This window comes from Wolffia australiana, chromosome 10 (genome assembly GCF_029677425.1).
Source record: "Wolffia australiana isolate 7733 chromosome 10, ASM2967742v1".
In the NCBI taxonomy this organism is placed as follows: Eukaryota; Viridiplantae; Streptophyta; class Magnoliopsida; order Alismatales; family Araceae; genus Wolffia; species Wolffia australiana.
Window position 1 is genome coordinate 14,842,685 of NC_135844.1, and position 23,806 is coordinate 14,866,490.

Consider the following 23,806-nt stretch of genomic DNA (forward strand, 5'->3'; position numbering starts at 1 on the left):
AGGATCATTAGAGCCGTAATAATGCGAATGTGGAAAAAGATAAACCTATCCTCGAATTGTTCCAGACTATATCTCTGATGACGTGGAGGCATGATAGGTTGATTTTTTAGTGTTTTAATTTCATCATATAGGTCTGAACACACACTTGATCTCATCCATCCTCCCCATCCATCTAATTACTATTCCTCTCTGTGGTCTGACCCCGTACTCTATACCTGGCTACTCAATGTTCAAGGTGACATATATAAATATTATTGTACAATATAATTATATATATAAGAGAGTGAGACAAGAAGATGTATGGAGAGGATGGGTGAGATGAAGAGAGTGTAGGCGAGTGAGATGGAATGTTGTGAGGCAGTAGTGCGATGATCATGAATTCTCAACTTTCCTTTCAAAGATCTGCAAATTCAAATTCTAAGTGGATTGATCATATGTTAAAAAAACGTTATTTTGGATTTTTAAAGGATAGGATAGGAGGTAAGGATGAATATGGATTGAAAATAAATCCCAATTCTAAGTAGATGATATCATACCTTTTATCAAGTGACACTCCCCATGACTATCAATCTTTTGTGAGCTCCTACATTTTGCCTGGACCTTGACGTGTTGCATCAGACATGAGGGTTGACAAGAAGAGGGAAGACACTCACTTTCTCAAGAAGGAAGAACTTGATTTGGACAATCCTAAGAGGACGCAAGAAAAGCACGAGAAGACTAAGTCTTTGGCCCTGTTGATAAGATCAGCTCCAGTGGGTGTTTAGAAGTTGAAGAGGTGAATCTTCTCTTAAAATTTCAGCCAAAACTGCCTTTGAGTAATAGAAGATATTTTCGCTTGAAATTTGAGTATTTATAGCTTTCCATTTATGTGATTGAATTGATTTGGATAAATTGGGGAGTGTAAGATTTGATGGCCCCAAGTTGCATTGCACCAGATTGCATTACGTGTCACGTGAAAGTTGGTCAAGCTAGTGGACCAGTGATGGGACCTTCAACCTTCAGATTGGTCATTGAATGTTTGGGTTGATGTGTGTCATCCAATCATAATCCTTGCAGGCTCTATGTGGCCTCATGACTAATGGACATTGGCTCCCAATCATTAGATAGACGCCGCAATCATGGTCCTACATGATGTGGACCGGTTCCACATGATCATGTGGTCCAAATTGCCAATGAAATTCAAACCTCTAGATGTAAACATCATATCCTTTGATGCCGGACGTCGTCTCAACGGCGTCCGACCGTCACCGAGGGTAGGAACTCGGTGTCGTATCACTAACTAATCGATTTACGTCCACGACGTCAACCGATGGATATGCGGAGAACAGAAATGCATGTATGACGATAACGAGGATGATGGTCCGACTATGGTACGTGCAATGCGCCGACAAGCTATGAGAGCCAATCCGGAGCGGGGACGGGGTCGCCTAGCTAGGTTGAACCAGCCCTCCAAGTCGTCCGAGGCGGGTCGAGGGCGCGCACGCCGTCGAATGGGGTAACTCCCACTGGAATGCTCACACGCGTCGGGGCGTCCCGACTCGTACCGGACAGGTAAGACGCTCGTCTTTGTTTCGTCGTACTCTCAATCTGTCTCACTCACCTATCTAACCCGAGCGCGGTGGAGGCAATACGAAAGAATACTGAAGGAAATAAATGACGTAAAGGGGCGAGTGAAGCAGAGTACCTTCGTCGCGCTGGCGACGGGATCTTCGTACCAACTGGTTCCGGAGGAGGGAGTTGTCGGGGGCGCCGGAGGTTGACTGGTGCGGAGGGGCGGCGGCGTCGGTGTGAGCGGAACGGGAACCCCAGCGTCGCGCGGATCACGGACGGCGGGCACGTCGCGAGGACGGTGGCACACGGCCAGGCGCATAAGGCACCGGTGAGCACGGCCAGCGGGCGCTGCAGACGGCGCACGATGCACCGGCGCGCGCGCTGTTGCCACGCCGCGCTGGTGTTGCACAGCACCAGCGGCGCAGCGGGCGAAGCGCTGCTAGGACCGGCGGCGCCGGGCGGGGCGACGCACGGCGGCAGCGCTGACGGCACGGCGCGGGCGCTGGCGGCGCAGCGGCGGCGCGCGTCGGCGCGCGGCGCGGCGCGCGGCGCGGCGCGGCGCGCGCGATCGGCGCGCGGCGGCGAGCGCGGCGGCGCTCGAATGGCAGGTGGCGCTCGGGGCGGCGCGCGAACGGCGGCGGCGGCGGCGTCTCCCCTTCCTCCTTCCTCTCCCTTTCCTTCTTCTTCCCTTTCCTTCCTCTCCCTTCTCTTCTTCCTCTCTTCTTCTTCTTCTTTCTCCTCTTCTTCTTCTTTCTTCTCCTCTTCTCCACGACCTGACCCTTCTTTCGCAAAGTGCAATTCTTCAAAAATTAGGTCAAGGTAAGGGAAGCGCCCACCTCTTCCCCTTATATATGGGTGAGATGGCCCTTCCTTAGTCCAATAACACAAAAGAAAAAGGAGAGAAAATAAGCAAGAAAATAGGAAACGGGCTTGTCAGGCCCAACATAAAAGAAAAAAGGGGAAAAGGGTTCCGCCTATGGGCCCTTCCCCCGCTACACGACAATACGAATAAAGGGAAAAACTATAAGATAAAGTAACCGACTGTAACGGTGTGCTCCGGTGGTCGGCGTCTGCGTCATGCCGAGTAATGGAATGCGGGATCCCGTGTTGCTGCGGCGGCTCGTCGTGGTGGCTGGACTCGTCTCGGTGGCGAGCTGGGTAGTGCTGGCTCCTCGGGTGCTGAGTCGGGGAAGTCCTGCTGCTCCTCTTCTGCTGGCTCGATGACGACCGGTGGTGACGCGCCATCATCCTTCACTTCATGTCCATGCCACATTAGTCATCCCTTGTGCAATGCGCTACATGTCCATGCAATGTGTACCACCTGTTGACTAATGGATATTATGTGACCGTCAAGCCAATCACACTACCATGTTTATTTAAGTTCATTTAATAAAATATTTGCGTTCATTATTATTCCGTGTAATGTTTATAAATAAGTCCATGAATACGTGCAATGACTTAGTGAATTATGATGAGATTATAATACAATGATCACTAGTCTTTAAACATGCATTCTAAATATTACTATTTGATGAATAGTCGATACGAACATTGAATTATCCGGATACGAACATTATGAGTTACTTAACTCATTGAATTATACGAACATTATGAGTTAAGTAATAAGTAACTCATGATTTGATTAGTTGATACTACTATACGATAAATATAGCTGATCTTGTGGCTATTAGTGTGGCGACACTAAGGACAAATAGTGGGTGCTCTTTGGAGAAAGAGTTCACTGAATTGATCCATAGGAATCCCTGAATGGTATTATACCTAAACATCAATCAGGTTGATTCAAGTCACGGTTGTATAAATGATCCGCTGACCTGAGACACCAAGGACATCTCGTGAGTGGACGACTACGTTTTGACTATGACTTACGAACCTCTAATCATGGGATTCAAATAAGTTTTAGATCGGATGTAGCAAGAATGGGACTCAATCATTTATGGAGATGATTGAGTGGTCAAGACGGGATCATCCGCCCTTAGTATAAGAGGAGATTGACTCAAGTAAGATGATGCAGAAAACCCCTGGCCAGGGTAGCGAGGATGTTGGAAAAAGTGTTCTCTAATTATCCCCGTTACGCATCAGTACTAATTGAATGATACATAAGGATTTGACGATAAACCATACCCTAAGTCGTTTGAGAGTCTTGCACAGATGATGTATTATACATATACGGTAACCGATGACGGTAAAGGTTCCATGAGAGACTTCGAGACTACTCGGCATCATCTAGAGCACGAGGTGTAGCTCGGCACCCCACAAGCAGGAAACTTAACATGTCGATTAGGTTGAATCGATCATTATTTAATTAATCTATATGTTGATATATATAATTAATAAGGTTGGTCAACAAATGTTATTGGGCCACTAAAGTTATTAACTAGAATGATACATGGGCCTAGATGTGTAATATTTTGGACGACAACATTAAAGCCGATTAAGGTACTACCATAGGCTGAAGCTAAATATATGCCCAATACAAACTTAGTAAAATAGGCTATCTGCTTGAAGGGGTGTCAAGTGACGTGTTCTCGGAGCTGTCGTTGATCAGTCTATTTTGTGATACCCAGATCACCATTCATTTTGCAAAGGATCAAATGTTCCATGAAATAGAAAAAACACGAATATGTAAGTTATACTTTTGTATGTGATTTATTCTTGAAAGGAGATATGTACACTGTGGAGATTAATACTCATGAACACCCAACAGCAATGATAGCAAAGATGTTTGCACTGGAGCTGCTACTGCCAGACTCAGAGCTGTAGTCTCTACAGGGGAGAATGTAAACAACAAGTGGGAAGACAAACGACTAAACTTTTCTCTATTTTAGAGAGGACCAGAAAAACCAAAATATATTCTGGGTTTTTACACGGGCGCAGTAGCAGACTGGTTGTTCACAAAATCTTCACTTGTTTAGCCTCTCACCTTATAGTTTCCTAAGCAATCTTGCCAGCTAAATTTGCTGGAAAGCCTCTCCTGTGATTGCTACGTGCTCAGCTTCACAAGAAGAAAGCGCGACAATGAACTTCAGCGAATGATCGTTGATCCCAAGAAGAATATCGTCCCACTTTAATCACTATTTAAGTATCAAATCAACGCAGCTCTTGTACGGACCTTTTTGTAAGGTACTCCCAAATCATGTCCTCTTCACGTATCTGAGAATCCACTTTAGGAACGTCTTCTCCATAGACCTACTCAACGCTCCAACAGAAAACATAAAAAATTCCCAGGCGTGAGTTAGATACCTGAGTTTCCCAATAAAACTTCTGAAGAGTGTAGGATCTGCCGGAGGTGATGGTCCTTTGCTGTAATTCACTCGGACATCAGGTGGGTTGGATGAGAAGTTAGCACTCATCATCGCATCTTCAAGTGGGTTGGCCGTAGAGGGCCTTTCAGAGCTTGTTGAAACATAGTCCTATTTTACCTTTTGAAAGAAACCCTCTGGTTGCTTCATATAGAAGTCCTCCAGAATCTCTCCATTCAAGAAGGCTGACTTCACATTAAGATGATAAACCTCCCAACAGGAATGAAATACAGATGAAATTAAGCTTCTGATTATTTTAGGCTTCCTGGAAGTCAATCCAATCCACCTAAGCATCACTATTTGCCAACAGATGTGCCTTTTTTTAATGGTCTCCTTGTTAGATCCACCTGAGGCTGATAGCTTTGCATTGTTCCGATGACGGACATTTTTCAGCTTAGTATCAATGTCTTCAATTCCTAATTCTGGTATTCAATTTTTTACTTCTTAATCAGTGGCACAACACGACCACGTCTGCAGATTTTTTTGGGAAATGCATGTCATGTAATCTTTTGTTCCATTTGAAATACGATGTATCTTGTACTCAGTGACAAGGAGAAACGTGATAAATACGATGTGTTCCATTAGATTCTTTGTTTAATCTTCGTCCTCTTCGTTTCTCTCCTTTTCTCCTGCATGCATTCTGCAGACTCCTGTTGTGGATCAACCAGTTTTCTACTTGGCCTCAATCAACGTGGGTTTTACTTATATTCTGTGACTTTGAATTTTTAATTTTGACTTGGACAAAAAATAGTGAAATTGGTTGATCAAGATCAAGAGGCTGAGACAAGATCAAGAGGTTCCCCAGTAATTACCCTTAAAATAGAACACCAGCACTTGTAAGCATTAAACATTTCTTAATCTCATCTATGAACATAATTTACAGCTTGTATCTCTCTCTAAAAAAATCAGGTGGACTAGTCTTCACCCTCAAATCGGAGGGGAAAGAAACAGCCCTCAGAGGCCACGAACCCTTTAACAACATGTCTTGTTAATTCTGTCCGCTATATCCGTGCTTGGTCCAAACCTCTCTGGAATAACACAAGTTTGAAAGAAGACACTGAACAAAATGTTCGGCAACTTTCTAACTACAGTATGTTCAATCTATGGCCAAAATTTAAGCGTGATAACAGAAGTCCGCCGCCGCTTTCTTTACAAGCACACTCACCCAGCAGCCGCCCCCGCCTCCGCCAACCTCCCCCAAACTCTCGTTCTCTCTCTAGAGATCTATAGAGAGACAGAGAGAGAGAGAGGAGAGAGAGAATATACACCAAGAGAGAGAATATACAGCAACCCAGGGCCACAGATTTCCTCAGTACGCATGCACCACGCGTGGCACCTCGGGCGGCGCTACGGCGACGTTATCTTCTTCGTCTTTGCCGGCTTCCTCAGCGTCCCAGAGGAAGTGGGCGTACGAACCCATCACGTAGCTGCATCAAAAGAGAGAATTATCGTCAGTCATTGAAAGAATACATAAAAAGACGAGAAATTTACGTGAAAAAGAAGGATTTGGAAGGTTTTTTTACAGGGTTTTTTCTTACCAGTCCTCGGGAGAGGCCTCGACGGCCCTCTCGAAGTAAGCTTCGGCTCTTTGTTCGTCGCCGTGGGCGTCCCAGACGAGCTGGCCGTAGAGAGAGAGAACCTCGCCGTCTGCGGGTGTGGTGAGGATTACCCTGCCGTAGCACTCCTCTGCGCCTTCGTAGTCCCCTTCCTGTTTCACAAACCCGTTGCCATCAATTTTCTCTCTCGACCCATAACATGTAGATTGCGAGAAACTAGGAGAAAAAACAAGAAGAAGATGCGCATGCAGATGAAGAATTTCGAGGAAGCCGGAAGAGATTAAATGGAACCAAAAGAACAAGAAGAAGAGTCTAGAACAAGTTAGAAGAAACCAGAAACAGAGGAAGGAGGAAGAAGAAGAAGAGGGAAGAAGGAAGAAGAATAGCCTAGAAGATGTAGGAAGGAACCAGAAGCAGAGAAAGGTGGAAGAAGGAGGGTCAAGAAGAAACCAGAAGCAGAGAAAGAAGGAAGAAGAAGACTCTAGAAGAAAATGGAAGAAACAAGAATCAGATTAAGGAGGAAGAAGAAGAGTCAAGAAGAGGTCAGAAGAAACCAGAAGCAGAGGAAGAAGGAAGCAGAAGAAGAGTCGAGAAAAAGTTAGAAGAAATGATAAGCAGAACAAGGAGGAAGAAGAAGAAGAAGAAGACTCTAGAAGAAGTTGGAAGAAACCAGAATCAGATTAAGAAAGAAGAAGAAGAGTCAAGAAAAGATTATAAGAAACCAGGATCAGATTAAGGAAGAAGAAGAAGAGTCAAGAAGAGGTTAGAAGAAACCGGAATCAGATTAAGGAAGAAGAAGAAGAATCAAGAAGAGGTTAGAAGAAACCAGACGCAGAGGAAGAAAGAAAGAAGAAGAAGAAGAGTCAAGAAGAAGTTAGAAGAAACCAGAAGCAGAGGAAGAAGGAAGAAGAAGAAGAAGAGGAAGAAGAGGGGTACCTCGTGGAGGTAGCGGCCGTAATTCCGGAGAAGAAGAGCGTTGCCAGGATCAGCCTCGAGCATCTCCATATAATAAGCCCCCATCTCGCTCTTTCCCTCGCCAGCCCCGCCGCGGCCGGGCTTCCCCCCGCCGGACCCCGCGCCGAGCCCACCGCACCCCGCGGCGCTCCCCCCGCCGGCCTCCTCCAACATCTTCTCGAGCTTCCTCCGCGCCTCCGGCGGCGCCGCCGCGCCCCCCACCTCCGCCTCCGCCCTCCTCGCCTGACACTTCATCCTCCCCTCCACAAAACTCCTCAAATCCGCCGCTGACTTGGCTCTCTGCAGCCCCCCCCCAACTCTCACCCCCCACAACGCGCTACTACTCGAGCTCCGCGTAAACATCCCCCCCACTCTCACCCCCCCCGACGCCGTTCTCATCAATCCCGCTGCCGCCATCTCCCCTCTTTCTCAGCGCCTTTCACCGTTCTTGCACACAAGAAGAAGAAGAAGAAGAAGAAGAAGAAGAAATTGAAATTTAGAGAGATGTAGAGAAGTTTGACGTTCTGGGTAGAGAGGAGGAAGAAGAAGTGATATATATAAGACGGAGAGTGGGCTCGGCGTTGAGAAGGGCGAGTCGAGGATCAACACGTTGATAGTTTCACGTGGAGCGGAGGGAGGGAGGAAGGTGGGCAGGACACGTGGCCGGCTGTGAGAGCTCGCTGGCACGTGGCTAGGGCTTAATGGACGACGAAGAGAGCGCCACGTCGGACTCCGGGGAAACCGGAGGGGGTAGGGTTTTGCCGCTGCTTGTTTTCGGCGGTGGGAGGGATTGTTGCCCGGATTGCCCTCCGCGCTGGCCTTATTTGGAAATGGGTGCCCCCGGTTTCTCTTGTCTGCATGGGCGGAGAGAGAGAATAATATCGATGGAGAGAGCGAGACGTGGAGTGGAATAAATATTGATATAGAGAGAGCGATAGATGGAGATAGCGGTGAAGAGAGAAAAAGATCGATACCGATGCAGAGATAGAAATATAGATATATAGACGTAAAGAGAGAAAAAGATCGATATAGATGAAGAGGGAGAGATATAGATTTAGAGACGTAAAGAGAGATCGAGATTGATACAGACATAGAGATAGAGATAGAGAGAGGTAAAGAGAGAAAAAAATCGATATAGATGAAGAGGGAGAGATATAGATATAGAGACGTAAAGAGAGATCGAGATTGATACAGAGATAGAGATAGAGATAGGGAGAGGTAAAGAGAGAAAAAGATCGATAGAGATGAAGAGGGAGAGATATAGATATAGAGACGTAAAGAGAGATCGAGATTGATACAGAGATAGAGATAGAGATAGAGAGAGGTAAAGAGAGAAAAAGATCGAGAGATATGAAGAGAGAGAGAGAGAGAGATAAAGATGGAGAGGTAAAGAGAGATTGAGATTGGTACAGATACAGAGATAGAGATAGAGATGGAGAGGTAAAATGAGATCGAGATTGATACAGATACAGAGATAGAGATAGAGATAGAGAGGTAAAATGAGATCGAGATTGATACAGATACAGAGATAGAGATAGAGATAGAGATAGAGATTTAGAGAGGTAAAGAGAGAAAAAGATCGAAAGAGATGCAGAGAGAGAGATAGAGATGGAGAGGTAAAGAGAGATCGAGATTGATACCGATGCAGAGATAGAGATGGAGATTGGGAGGTAAAGAGAGGTCGAGATCAATACAGGTACAGAGATGAGATAGAGATGGAGAGGTAAAGAGAGAAAAAGATCGATACAGATATAGAGATAGAGATAGAGATGGAGAGGTAAAGAGAGATCAAAATCGATACAGATACAGAGATCGAGATAGAGAGGTAAAGAGAGATCAAGATCGAGAGAGAGAGATAAAGAGATATAAAGATCAAGAGAGAGACATAAAGAGAGATAGAGATCGAGAGAGAGAGATAAACAGAGATAAAGATCGAGAGAGAGAGAGAGAGATAAAGAGACGAAGAGAGAATGAGAGATAAAGATCGAGAGAGAGAGTAAAGAGAGATAAATATCGGGAGAGAGAGAGATAATTAGATGAGGAGTTGGAGAGAGTGAAACAAGGGAAAACTAGCACAGGGCAGAAAAGACAGGGTTTCTGGTTTCTCGGCAGTGAAGTGGATGGGTACCCACAGTTCTGGACAATAACTCCGAATCCGGGGGCATCCAACAACCCACGGTCTCTTTCTCTCTCTTATTCTCCTTCTCCCTCTCTCTCTCTCTCTCTCTCTCTCTCTCTCTCTTCTCTCTCTCTCTCTCTCTCTCTCTTCTCTTTCTCTATATATATCTCTCTCACCAATATGTCTGCATTCGATGAGACTGCATCTGGGCCGAACACGCGGTGCAGTTGTTAGGGTGTCGTAGTCGAAGAGATCGAAGAACATGACAAAGCCCAGCTGCCTTCAATCTGACTGCAATTCGTGGGAAATGATTACCGTCTATTTTCTTTTTTTAATCTCTCATCGTCTACCAACCCACTAATTAATAATTGTGAGATACCGCGATTCCTGGAGACAAACTCCGTCTCTCTCTCTCTCTACATCTGTCAGTCCACATCTGCGCATGATAAATTTTTTAAGAATGAATAATTATTAAAAACTTAACCAACGAAAATTTCACGATGTTCTTTGCCCCTCTGTCTTTCTCTCTCTAAAGATAGGAAGGTGCACTGAACCTTGCCGCGCAGAGGAGCACTGCAGAGGAAGAAACAAAGACGAAATATTCGTGGAGGAAAGCAGACAAAAAACAAGGGAGCAGCGCCTTGAACGATAAGAGAGCGATGGGCAAGTTTTGTATTTCTCTCTCTAGACCTCTCTCTTTCTCTCTCCAAGCCCCCTGCTAGTCAAACTGGAGAACGCACGGTCTCTCGCTCCCTCACAATCGTTGACTAAAATAAGATATTTGGCAAGTGGAATCGAATCGGATGCTGATACTGACCCTCTTCTTTCTCGTTCTCTATTTCTCTAGAAAAACCATGATTCTAGAGAGAGACATGGAACATTTGAGAGGGATCACCTCTCCCAAGGTATCATCTTTTGTCCGAACTGCTTAAGAGGGACCAAGTCCAGGTTTTTTTTTGTGCCCCTGTGCTCATCAGTTTGTCATTTGTAAATTGAGATTCAGATAGAGAGAGATATAAGTTAGAGTTAGAGAGCTATATAGTAAGAGATATAGAGATAGAGATAGAGATATATAGTAAGTGATATAGGGAGAGACAGAGAGAGGTAAGAGAGAAATAGAAAAAGAAGGAGATAAAGATAGATATAGAGATAGAGAGAGATGGAGATAAAGATAGATATAGAGAGAGATAGAGATAACGACATGCATAGGATAGAGATACAGATACAGATAGATGGAGATCAAGATAGACATAGAGAGAGATAGAGATAACGACAGACATAGAGATCGACATCCAGATACAGAGAGATGGAGATAAAGATAGACATCGGGAAAATAGAGATAACGACAGACATAGAGATACTGATGCAGATACAGATACATGGAGATGAAGATAGATATATAGAGAGAGAGATAGATACATGACGTACCGGACATGTTATTTATTTAACATATTGAGAGTGTGAGAGAAATAAATCCTTCACTGGGTCAAGGTTTTGCAAGTATTTTTTAAATAAATATCTGGAAGCATCGTTTCTAATTTCAGGATTTACTTGAAATTTTTAATATTCCAAATTGGGGAAGGAGGCAGATATGGACGCACACGTGGCGCTTCCTGAAGATTCGTGGCTTTCTACTGGGCTATTAACTGGAGTAAGAAAACAGCCGGCAGCGCCCATGTATTTGAAATATTTTATAAACATGAAATTTTATTTTGGGTGAAATAATTAATAAATAAAATTTGGAAAAAATTTCCTGGGTCATGGGCCCACTGATTTGATATGTTACTGCTACGTTGACGGATGCGACAGCGACGACGACGACGGCGGCACGGATGCCCATGGTCCGGGCAGACGGATCGCGGATTGGCCAGGGAACAGGTAAAGGCTCAAAGGTGGACGGCAAGCGATGCGCGGGCAGAGACGGGACAATGCACTAACTACATGCGAGTGGCGTGCAGGCCGAGACAGGGTGACGAGCTCACCAAAGGCGATCAGTGCCCGAGATATAGACACGAACCTGCTACAGGCAGACAATGCGCGAAGAGGTGTCTTGGTGCGGCGTCTATAGGAGGTGATCCAGAGGCAACCCCCACGAAAAAATAGAATAAAAGGGAAGGGCCTTTTGTAGGATTTCTGGTGACACTTTTGGAAGGCAATTCAAAGGAAAATATCCAAAAAAAGAATGTAAAATGCTATGATGATCTAGCCATTCTAATCTGCCAGTATGTTCATATCACTTAAAAATTTTGGATTGATGGTCTTGTCTGTTTCACATGAGCAAGCTGGATCCCTGCTGTAATTTGGTTGACTATTCAGGCTCAGATATTAAATCAAAGTCTATGGCCCAGTATGACATAGTAACAAGGACATATTGATTTATCATTTTCTAAGGCCAACTCCCCACCGTCCATCTCTCTCACTCAACTAATTTATACTTTTAAAAATCAAATTTTTATTGATGTTCGTTTGGTTTTTAGGACAAATGATTCACAATTGAGTATATCTTACCATACTGTTTGGAAGTCCCTCCAATTGAACAGTAGTAACAATTATTTGAGAGAAAGAATTCTCACTCTCTACAATATCTCTCTACTTAAAAAATAAATCGTACGCCAAATGCAGGAATTGTGCCCGATGAAGACTTATAATTTTCCTCTAAAAGTTAGTCAAATGTTAATGAGAGAAGACCAATTTTCTATCCCTCTATGTCTTAAGTAGTGTAGATACTGAAGAAATTGTGAAGATAGTTTTCCATCCACTGATTCTTATTCAAAGAGAAATAGCCTGAAGTCCCAAGCATCTTATAAAAGAGATTTTCTGTAGGTCTTGTAATATTCCATAAAGTTTCCCACCTAATGATTCATGTTTAAATTCTCATAAATATTACACTCTCTGACAATATATATCTCCAGAGTGATATAAATTGAAGCCCAAAGACAGGCATCATGGTCAATGAGAAGATCCAATTTCCCTTCCCTGGAACTGAGGAAAATGTTGATGACACAGTACCGTAATACATTCTTCTCAAGAACGTACCGAAGACGGGCCACTAATAGAATACCGGAATGAGCCACACAGGCGAAATAGGTGGCATGAGTGACACAAGCTAAAATGAAAGAAAGAACGAATGGGAAAGAGTGAGATCGGCTGCTCCGGCATGAGGCTGGTGCGCAAGAGAGGCCGGTAACCACAAGGGAGGATAATCAATTATTGATTCTTCTCTAATTGTATCTCATTTCTTCCTGATCGCCGTTAAAATCTCGTCAATCCTCAAACTTACCAGTTGTTCTGGATTGATTTCTGTGAACATCGACTTACCGAATATTCTTTTCTTGATTCATGATGGAGATCAATATTTGAAATATCGACTTACAGAATACCACCAACCTTCTACCCATCTTCCTCCTTTTTTGTGGCGTAATATAACGGGTGGAACTATACATAACAAATGACACTGACAAAAGTATGAAATTACGCAAAAAAGTCAAGTGGAGAAAATGTCCACCTATTGATTCTTCTTTGTTGTGGAAGCAGGAGTATATGTAGATGTTGAAGATGGTGACGGCGACGACGAAGATAATGATGATGATGATGTTCTGATGATGAAGAGAGTGGTCTCAAGCAACATGCTGCAAACGAGCCCAAGGATGCCACCCGCAGCATTCTGCAATATCAAACCCCACGTCATCTTAACCATCTATGCCAGTAGATCATCATTCCAATCATGGTAATTTCTTCCATGACTTCACAGGAAATAAAATTCGTGAGCTAATACATAATTTCCGAGGCCATGGATTTCCTGTTTCCAAGGATCAGTTTGTTCTCCGATAAGCTTACTTAAACATAAATCAGAGAAAAATATACAACGTCACTAATCAATTTATTATAAACGAATCTCCTTAAAAATCGTTCTTGGTTTTTAACCGTCATCATAGGACATGCATGAAATGTGATTTTGACATTTACCATCACGGCGCTGTGGTTAAATAATGCTCTGAATGCGGTGAAGCCTACCAGATATCCAGTAAACATCATCACCACAACATGAACACCTGAAAATCAGAACCACGCTCAGCAAATGTCTGTTAATATTTTTTTCTTTCTGAATTCAGAAACTAGCTTCTTTGTAAATATAACTAAAACTGTTTTTATAAGAAATTATTGCATGACAAGGATGGTAGTAAGAGCATATACAATAAATGGGTGAAAGAATCAACCTTAGTATTCCCACATTCGCATTACAACTAAAATAGAGATTTAATTCACGTAATGATGAATCATCATCGTTCTTCTCAAAGGATGATGATGATGATTCATCTTATGAGAAGGACAATGATAATGATGAATTTATTATTGTCATCGCACTTCGTCCCCAAATTGTTGGCGGATGACAACCATGACTTGTCATTGTTCTCTATTTTTACTCTTTTAGATGGCAAGGGCCAGTGACAAGTTCTCATCAACCTTGTCATTCAGATAGGATGACGATGATGATTTTATCCTCGTCATCTGGCTGCTGATGAGGATGAATTTTCATCATCAGCAATCCCAACTCCATACATTTAAGGAATTATTAACTAATACAATCACTCCTCTGAAGACAGCATTCAGATTTATTCAAACCTTGAGCTTCCCTAATAAATGAGGGAATATTTATGACTTCATCATCAGTATTTTATCATACACTGCCAAACTTCATAGATCCTCATGACCAGTATTAACATCCTATCAAACTTACCAAACCCTAATTGATCTTTGTAGGAGGAAAAAGGCTCAGAAGGCTCTTCCTTAGGCACAATATCTTTGATTAGCTCTCTGTAAGCCTTCCTCTCTGCCATGGCTTCCAATTTCCTTAGTCTCTCCTTCAGCTCTTCACTCTGCATACGCAACACAGTAAAATCAAACATTTTAAAATGCCACAGCATTGATATCTGGCGGCCAACTCTCCTTTTTAACTTTATTACCTTTTCTCTTATTTTCAAAAAAAAAAAATTACCTTCTCTCTTGGCTTAGGGCTCTGGAAAACAAAATGACAGCCAGTCAGCAGGCGCCTGAGCGACGGCCTCGTCTGTGGAGATGACTTCAGCCATATATCTCTCAGTGATTTATAGGGAATAGACTTCTGGTTTAAGAGATTAGAGACAAGCTCTTGAAAATCAGGAGAGAGACGAGGCTCCCTTGCCGCTGCAAGGAGGAATTCATTGATGCCTTGATTCATGGCTATGATAAGACCTGAGTCCATCTTATTTTTCAGCTATCTACTACTTGAACTTCACCGAAAAATAATTATATCAACAGCATTTTGTCCTGAAATTTTGTAAAGGGCAACACAAAAGACAGTTATCCCCCAGGTGGCCGATTAGTAATAAAGCTATGAAGAGAATAAATAATGAGAAATGAATCAACGGAAAATTCAGAAAAGAGATCCTTTACACTGAGGAAAGAATAATTTCCTTGACAAAGAAAAGTTTCCACCAACATCGGGCAATAGGATGGCACAGGTTCAAAACTTAAGGATTAGAACAATTGTTTAGTTTTCACTTTACATGGCCTAATTGGAGTCTCTAATTAGAAGATGTTTATAATTAGCTTATTAGTCTCCTCCATGATGGCAGACAATAAAGCATTCTCTAGTCCCAAGGTTTGGGTTTTCAGTATTATGGTTAGTAAATCTAGAAAGCCAAGCGGAAGGAGGAGGAAGAGACTCTCATTAGAAGTTGCGAGCGCTCTAGGGAGGGAGAGAGACCCTGCAATTAAAAAAATTAGGGTTCCACATTTCCCCCAAAACAACCCTTCCCAGGTAAGAATTACCTCGACGCTAATCCCAACCCTTGTGAAGTTGCGGCCAAAGATAGCCTAGTTACCTCCTCCTCCTCAAATTTAAATACTCATTCCTAAAATCGACGAAACTAAACAACAATTTGAAACGGATAGAATATTTATACAGAAAAAACTTTATGAGAATCATTTGGATAACTCAATTTCACGACATATCCCTATCCCTTCGAGAAGCTGAAAAATTATTATGATTTATTGGTTCCTAAAAATTTCTACCAACCAAACCACGTAGAGGGTTGAGAATTACAATTTGTTCCAACCGGAAACAAGAAAACAACCCAACAGAGATCTTTGAATGCAATAAAAGGATCTGAAATCTGAGTCCAAAGAGGCCTGCGAAGCTCACCGTGACGCTGAAGAATTTGGCGTGGCCGATCTCGCTGATTGAATCGACTGTGCGCACAAATTAACAAATTGAAGAAATCCAAATTGATGGGTCACGCACTATACAATACTTCTTGACAGTGATTTAAATGCAAGAGACTTGTTATATATATACATTGATATATCTTGTCATTGGTAGGTGAAGAGAGTGATAAAAATTAAAACAAAATTAGGTATTAGAGGAAAGGGAGAAACTGAAAGAAAAAAATTATCACAACATTCTTAAATTCTCACAAGAAAATTCTCTTTTAGTGATTTGATAATGTAAGTAGTGAAGGAAGGTAGGAGATGAAGATGGATTAAAGGATTGTTTTACAGTCCCTAAGCCTGTAATGTCTCTCTCACTGATTGACCTCATTAATAGACAATTAAAGATGCCTATTTAGCCCCAACTCTATTTAATGTGCAACAAAAAAATAAGAATTTAACTTACATAAATGACTTTTAAGGCCTTAGAACTCCAAATTCCTTGCATGAATGGCCTATGCTTCCATGGCTTGGCATAGTCATCCTTCTAATTTTCTCTTGCCATTAATACTTCTCTTGGAGAATTCTTATTGAATGTGTTCTTCAAGTTTTTCTCCTTCATGTATTGATTTTTTTTATTTTTTTCTCTTTCAATGATTCTCTTTTCTCATGTATATACGACAAATCAAGTTAAAAAAGGATATTCTCTTGTCAGTTACTATTTTCTATGATTTGAGTTGTTCAATTAATACTCTCAACTACTGTAATCCAATTTTTCCGTAGATATGACTAATTTAAAATCTACATCCCCATCCCATTAAAAAATATGGATTCATCTAAGTTTTTTTCTTAGACCATTCAGCTCACATTAGTATTCAATAATCATTTTATTTTAGAATGTAATGATAAAATTCAATGTCATATTTCTTTCAAATTTAGTGTACACATTATTTCTGAATTGATGATTATATAGACTCACAAATAAAAAATGTTTTTTTCTCTAAAGAACTAAACAGCCGCCCAATTAGTCATTCATCATAGAAATTTATCCATTTTAATGTTCTTGCAATATCTAGTTATCCATTTGAATCTCTCTCAACTATCTTTCAAGATCAACACACTGTAATATTCCAATTCAACCTCATTTATACTTCAACTGTTATGTTCTATAGACTTGATTGACAATCCGAAATGATTTTTAGTGGTGGAAATAGTATAAATCAAATTTTAATTATACTATAAAACTTACATGATCATATGACCTTACATGGAACAGATTCCACTATCACTTGGTTCCTTGGATGAGTTTCTTCAAGTCGTTCATGTGTCTAGCCTCTAGACACATCCACACAATCTCCAGAGCATTGGGTCTCATCTTGGTTCTCTTCAAGGCCTCTTGAAAAACAATCAAAGTTTATCACAAGGATTCATAAAGTTAACCACCACTCAGAGAAAATAAACAGTTATCATGAACCAACAGTTATCTCAAAGTCAAGGTGTCACAAGGTATCTCAAAGACGGGAGCAATAGCTTGATTGTTCTGATGTTGAATGGTCTTGATTGACGTTGATCTGAAGCTCCAGGAACGGATGTGAATAAGAAGAGGAGAAGGTGTGGGAAGCGGATATAATGGGAGTATAAGATTTGGTCGGCACGAGAAGATGTTGACGTGCAGCGTGAAAGGGGTGGAGATGAAGTGTGGAAAATGAACATAAAAGGTCGATTGGATGAGGCATGCGAATGGACGAGATAAGAACAAGGGAGAAAATGAGAAGTGAGATGGACATTATGGAGGTGAATGAAGGAGTGTGTTCAATGAGGTCAAAGGTGAGATGTTAGGAAAATGATGAAGGAAGATAAGGTATGGAGAAAGGGAAGGAGGAACCCATGAGGAGTTGATCGATGTTGAAGACTAGATGCCGCAATAGGCATTTTCATTGCCTTTATCACCAGAGAATCACTCTTTTCTCATAACAAAATTTCACAAAAATTCTCAAACAAAAGTATTCGTACATACAGGCTCATATCTCTTTTAAAGGAAAAGAAAATATGCATTTAGAGAGCAAATAAATCGTGGACGGTTTAAGGGAAAGTGGTAGAGAAAAGAGGTGGGATTGGTGTTAACGTGGAAGAAAAGCCGTGGGAGAAAGGTAAAGGAGAGTGGTTAAGAGAAAAGTGACTTTTTGAAGTTATAGAAAAGAGAGAAAGAAATAAAATTAGAAAGGGAAGAGAGTAGTGGAATACCCAATGCTAGTAGGTGGTTAAGAGGATCAGAGAGCCGATAGAAAGAAAGAGAATAGATGGAGAAGAAAATTCAAAGAAAATGGCTGAGTGAGGAGAGAGAGGAGAAAAATCAGAGGAAGGGGCTGAGTGAGCAGAGAGAGAAAAAGAGAGTGAGAGAGAGAAGAAAAGTCAAAGAAAGAGGCTGAGTGAGGAGAGATAGAGAGAGATAGAAAGAAAAGGGAGAGAAGATGAGAGAGGGTAATGATAAACATTTCACATCAGATGATCTTGCTGAAATTATTTAAGGACAATCGGCCAAATTATTGTCCATCCAATTTCCCTTCATCTACGATGGAATGGCCATGTCACCGGAGAGTTTGCTAGAGGAGAGAGATGATTGAATATTAGGCCCATTGGATAAATAAGCACCATCCAATGGGCTGGGTCTGTCATTGATATTGACGGTCCAGATATAAGAGAGAGGAATTGTGACAAATGGTAAAAAAAATTGCAGCCATTCATTGATATTGATGGACATTTCATTGATATTGAAGGGCATAGATTTCTGATAACACACATATTTAGTGGGTTAATATGACCATATTTACATATTTACTTGCATTAAATTGATTAAATATGTGTGTCATCAAGCCTAAAATGACTAAATGTATTTTTTGACATCACATTCATGAAGATTCGTTTTTATAAGTAGCAATCCATATCTTTTATAATTTGTGGAGTAATATGTAATTTAATTTGAACTAATTAAATACTTTTGTGTTTAACCTTTTGTGTGCAACATGGGGCCATTCAATTCATGGTTAGAACATCTAATCACGGCAAAAAGGGACTGTTATGGCATCGCAAATTATGATGCCACAATAGCCAATCATTGACTGATGCCTTGTTTTTTTTTTAATCGAAAAGATGACATGGATAATGAACCCAAAATTAGGCATGAAAATATACACACCTTAAGGCCATTTTTGCATCATTTTGTTCAGCTTACTTCATTTTGGTATGAATTGTGATTGCATGCATTGAATTTGCCTTTGGGTTCAAACAACACATTTTAATGTAATTTATACATATTCTGCATGCCCATAAATTCTCATTCATAAATCAGCATGAAATTGATGTATAAAATTTTATAAGAAAGGATGTTGGCTTCGAATCTCTCCTTCTGGGGTTAATCTTTCTCATTTTTCCCAATTGTAAGCTAGTTTGAGCCAACAAGGATGATAAGTGAATTGCTGTCCAACTGATGCTATGTATAGAAATATTAGAAGAAAGGATGCTGGCTTCAAGCCAACCTAGCCAGAAGCTTGTGTCATAAAGGGCCTATTTTAAGATTGACGGACTTAATCTCAGCCGTTCATCCTTTTAAAATAAAATCAGACGTTGATATTTGATACTTATAATTTGATCTCCTTAAGGTTTTTGATTCATTGTTGGTTTTTTTCTGAAGAGGATGGTGGTGTAACCCGATAGACCAATTAGAGAATCCATCGCTGCTTAGGGCCCTAACAAAGCAGATGGCGTTGCAAAATGGGTTACACCATAAGAGGTGGGTTCACGGGTGCGACATAATCACATAAACCAATTCATTTCCACACACACCCCTTAACGGTCCCATCAGCCGGCTGGTGGAGGCCGGCGAAAAGAAGCCATAGACGAATCCAACAACATCAAGAGAGTCGTTGGATCAGGGACCACTTGATTGAGCATCAAGAGGGAATCTTGACATCTCAAGATCTCTTGTCGCATGAAGAACAAAACGGTGGAGAGTCTTTCGCCTGCTTCTCAGCTCACCCCAAGTTGTGAAATCCTTGTAGGAGCTTGGGAAATTCAGGATGGTGCCAGAAAAGGTTTAGGAAAATTTCTCCAATTTAATCCCAATTTTCTCTTATAAAAGAAATTAAAAATACTTTTTAGATATATATTTTTTATATAAACCATATTTATATAATTCTTAGCCACCCATAAACATAAAATAATATATATATATTTACCTCTTAATCGCATTTGTATCCTCCTATTGGTCTTGATCATTGCAAAAAGGTATTCACCTCTTAATCATGATTATTTGTGCAAAAACGTATACGAATAAAAATGGTTAGTTGTGTGAAATTGATTAAGAGGTAAATATCTATATTAATGTGGATGCTCCTATTGGTCTTGATGATTGTGAAAGTGATTACGAGTTAATCATTGTGGAGGCTCTTGATTGGTCGCCATTCGAGGAATCAAATGGCGGCACATGGCGGACACATTTTAAAGCCAAAAATACCTTAATAATTCATTATAAAAATAATCCTAAGTCATAAAAATATAATGAATAAATATTTTGACTTATAAAATTTCATATCTCCATAAATATAAGGTCAAAAATATATTCTGAATCAGAAAATTAAGTTCTTTAATAACATGATATCAGAAAAATCCTTACAAATACCACTAGATCCACAAAAATCAGAATATCACTCTAAAAATTATTTAAAGGTTGGCAACACACATTGATAATTAATTTAAAACATTAAAATGTGTAAATTTCCCAGAAATAGCTAAATAATTTACATGTTATCACCTCACACCTTTGGCAAGTAAGATCACTCTATTAAGGGTAGTGGTTTCTTAGTGGTTGATGTCTGAACAAACTTTCTTCCTACTTGAAAATAGAAAATATGCATTATTCACCTTCTGTCTATGCACAGAATATCAAGTGTATATCAATGGACTGTGGGTGATGATGGTATTATCTAAATATGATTGATGAAAAAAGAGAACAGGTGTGGTTCAAATTAGGGTGGGTAAAGGATAGATAAATAATACTTAGATAGCTTATTCCCAAAAAATGATCAGAATAAACCAGAGGGGTGTAGGAAAACATGATGATGATAAATAATATATGTGTATCCACCTAAGCATGGGATGATAAAAGAGATGATTAACACATCCTTTGGATAAAGTAATTAAATTTCCTTTCAAAACAAGAAACCACTTCCCTTTTTTGGTTTGTTTTTTTGTTGTTTATTTTATTTTTATGGAGGATATGCTAAAATAGAAATAAATTATATAATCCATCCAATACTAGTGACAAAAATAAGAAATGGATTGAGAAGATGCAGAAGAAAATCAAAGAGGAGGACAAAAGGAAATTATATCATCAAATAATTGTATCCCTTTGAGGAAGAAGAAAAATAACTTGGGAGTAAAGCATACCTTAAGTAATTAGGGGTGATGGGGAATATATAGGTTCCTAATGGGATAAGCAAGAATTGGTAAAACAGTGTAGGGCAAGCTATGGAAAAGGGGTGAACGGCTACATATATAGGTTTCAAAGATAAATTTCAGATGGATCAAGGAATGGTAATTACATGCTTTAGGACCTGAAGAAATGCATAACCCTATCAAAAAAAAAAATTCAACCACTCAGTAACCAAGACAGATAAGTAGGGTTGACTCATAGAAGGTGGAGGAGAAGTGGGGTTCCATGCAAGTCAATAGTCACTCCATCTAGGACTACAATACTTCAACCCTGTGATTTTCATGTTTTTGAGTTGCAGAGAATAATTCCACTCTATTTTCCCATTGTAATTTCTTCCCTTCATGTTTGCTCCATCCCCCATCATCATTCGTGACTCATTGACACATTGTCCAAAATCATTGTCTGTACCATTTATAATGTATTCATGATATTATCTAGGAGGCTAACTTATCCACACGTAATCTCCTGTTCAAAGATAAATGGACTTCCTAAGGAGGGGTTATAATATTACTCAATGTTCATAAAAAAATTTTATTACCAAAATTGGACTGATGGATAAAATTTCAAAGAAAGTATGTCCACTTATAGAACAACTCTCTGATATCACACACATATTAGTCGGTTATGAAAATATGTCCATTCTGTTATGAAATTTAGGCATTAAAAATAGTTATATTTGTGTGTTATCAAGCTTAAAATGATTGAATTTATAGAGTGATATTCTTATTTTTTAGATTTAATGGTATTAAAGAATTTTCTAACATTATATTCTTAAAGAGAATAATTTTACCATTTGTAATATATTTTTATGATTTTTTTAACTTTATATTCATGGAGATATGAATTTTCCAAGTCAAAATATATATTTATTATATTTTTATCACTTAGTATTTAATTTATAATGATTTATTAATGTATTTTTTGCCTTAAAACGCACCCCGATACATGTTGCCAATCAAAAAGCATTCGCAATGATTAGCATTTAGATAATGGGAAATTATGGAATCGCAAATAGTGATACCATAATTCCCCAATCCTTGACTGAAATTTTTCATTTACTTTATTCTCAGTGGTGACATGGACAAATAGAAAAAAAGATGGGATTTAAATCACAATAAATGTGGTGCAATAATCAAGAGAGAATGGAAAATAATCATGTGCATTCAAAAGACAATATTTGTGGATGTACATGTGTCATCCACGTGTGATGTGACCATCGGTTTAAAACATGTGAATGCTGAGTTGTCTTTTCTGTCAAGAATAACACACAGAAGCTTGGCATTCAAAGGAATAAAGTAAAGAGAGAGAGAGACGATGTGGGATGCGGCATGCGGCAATGCACTACACATCACACAAAGGTTGCATATTAAAATACATTTTATTTTGTATTTTCCTCTACGTAGTGACTTCTGGAAATATATGCGGTCGGCAAGCCAATCACACATTCATATATCGTTCCATGTTCATTAAAAGAACATATTCATTATAGTGCATGTGTGATACTTAAATGAAGTCCATGAAGACATGATCGGACTTAGTGATTTATGATGAGATCTTAATATGGAGATCACTAGTCTTTAAGCATGTGTTCTAAATATTCCTATTCGAAGGATACTCTAGAAGGACATCAAAATATCTAGATAGAATGATGGAGGACCATCCAGTCGATCACGTCCCGATCCGTGGCCAGCCACGTCATGAAGCCCGAGCCGACGTGAAGAATCTACAGTTCCACTACCAAGCTTGAGAAGCGACATCGTCTTATCGCTGCGCATCGTGTATCTTTACGTTCTTTATTTCTTTCGTCGTCTTTGGATTATCGGCCTCCCCTCGTAAGTGTTTTATTTTAATTATGTTTAAGTATCATCTTTAGGGGGGAGAAAATCCATGTTGGGCTTCTTCTCCCCCTAAAGCCCAATAGGCCTTCTCCTTAAAAAGGGGCCCAATTGGGCCTCCATAACTACGGCTTCCCATCTATAAAGAAGAGGGAGGAGTGGACGTGGAGGCCAAGAAGTTATTGTGTTGAAGATTTCTGAATCCCGTTCAGTTTTAGTTGGCAGTTACTTCTTTTTTCCTTTGTTCATCCTTTGTTCTCTGAAGATGAAGAAGAACAAGAAGATCATCAAGGAAGAAAAGGGGCTTGTATTGTTGCACACTCCAGATCTTGATTTATTCTTTAGCAGCTACTTCTTTCATGTACTTTTTGAAGAAGTAGTTGCTCTTCTCCCGTATTGCTCTCTATGCCAGTCCTGATCCAGGTCGACGATCAAGTGCCAAACTCCAGGTCAGGGATCGACAATTCCTCAAGAGTTTTCTCTTATGAACAGGGCCCCGATTCTGATCTTCCGGTGTTTCCTGATGCCTCCGAGATCCACCTGAAACCATCTTCAAATCCCATTAATACTCTTTGAAGACTCACAGTCGGCGAGATCAAGTCCCACCGTTTGCTATTATCACTGCGACCGTACTATCTTCTATGCATGATTGGTGATTGCATTTTCCAAAAGCAGCGATCTTCCGTGGCAGATCGATATAACGCCATATAATTTGTGGCTCACGGAACCATGAGGACTTGTTACTTCTTTCACAACCGAGTCGTTCGGTACTCGAGTTGCTATCAAAGTTA

The 23,806-nt window shown here is 40.5% G+C and overlaps 2 protein-coding genes across 2 annotated transcripts; both read right to left on the bottom strand.

Moving 5' to 3' along the window:
- Positions 1-5,705: 5,705 nt before the first annotated feature.
- LOC144708302 (uncharacterized) lies at positions 5,706-7,798 on the bottom strand. Its single transcript, XM_078581550.1, has 3 exons — positions 7,364-7,798; positions 6,410-6,579; positions 5,706-6,298 (listed from the first exon to the last, which is right to left on the bottom strand). The coding sequence occupies exons 1-3, from the start codon at positions 7,796-7,798 to the stop codon at positions 6,181-6,183; spliced, it is 723 nt and encodes a 240-aa protein (XP_078437676.1). The 3' UTR covers positions 5,706-6,180.
- A 5,016-nt stretch (positions 7,799-12,814) lies between these two features.
- Positions 12,815-15,820, bottom strand: LOC144708822 (ER-based factor for assembly of V-ATPase). The gene is made up of 5 exons (XM_078582263.1): positions 15,685-15,820; positions 14,497-14,807; positions 14,239-14,377; positions 13,467-13,552; positions 12,815-13,164 (listed from the first exon to the last, which is right to left on the bottom strand). The coding sequence occupies exons 2-5, from the start codon at positions 14,740-14,742 to the stop codon at positions 13,006-13,008; spliced, it is 630 nt and encodes a 209-aa protein (XP_078438389.1). The 5' UTR covers positions 14,743-14,807; positions 15,685-15,820; the 3' UTR covers positions 12,815-13,005.
- Positions 15,821-23,806: the final 7,986 nt, after the last annotated feature.

What these genes read in the sequence shown, in the direction of transcription:
- LOC144708822 (XM_078582263.1), bottom strand. Translation starts at nt 14,742, where the DNA reads ATGGACTCAGGTCTTATCATAGCCATGAATCAAGGCATCAATGAATTC. An exon ending in GCCCTAAGCCAAGAGAGAAG is followed by an intron (nt 14,378 to 14,496) that starts GTAATTTTTTTT and finishes TTGCGTATGCAG; the next exon opens with AGTGAAGAGCTGAAGGAGAG. An exon ending in CAAAGATCAATTAGGGTTTG is followed by an intron (nt 13,553 to 14,238) that starts GTAAGTTTGATA and finishes TCTGATTTTCAG; the next exon opens with GTGTTCATGTTGTGGTGATG.
- LOC144708302 (XM_078581550.1), bottom strand. Translation starts at nt 7,798, where the DNA reads ATGGCGGCAGCGGGATTGATGAGAACGGCGTCGGGGGGGGTGAGAGTG. An exon ending in ACGGCCGCTACCTCCACGAG is followed by an intron (nt 6,580 to 7,363) that starts GTACCCCTCTTC and finishes TTTGTGAAACAG; the next exon opens with GAAGGGGACTACGAAGGCGC. An exon ending in GAGGCCTCTCCCGAGGACTG is followed by an intron (nt 6,299 to 6,409) that starts GTAAGAAAAAAC and finishes CTTTTGATGCAG; the next exon opens with CTACGTGATGGGTTCGTACG.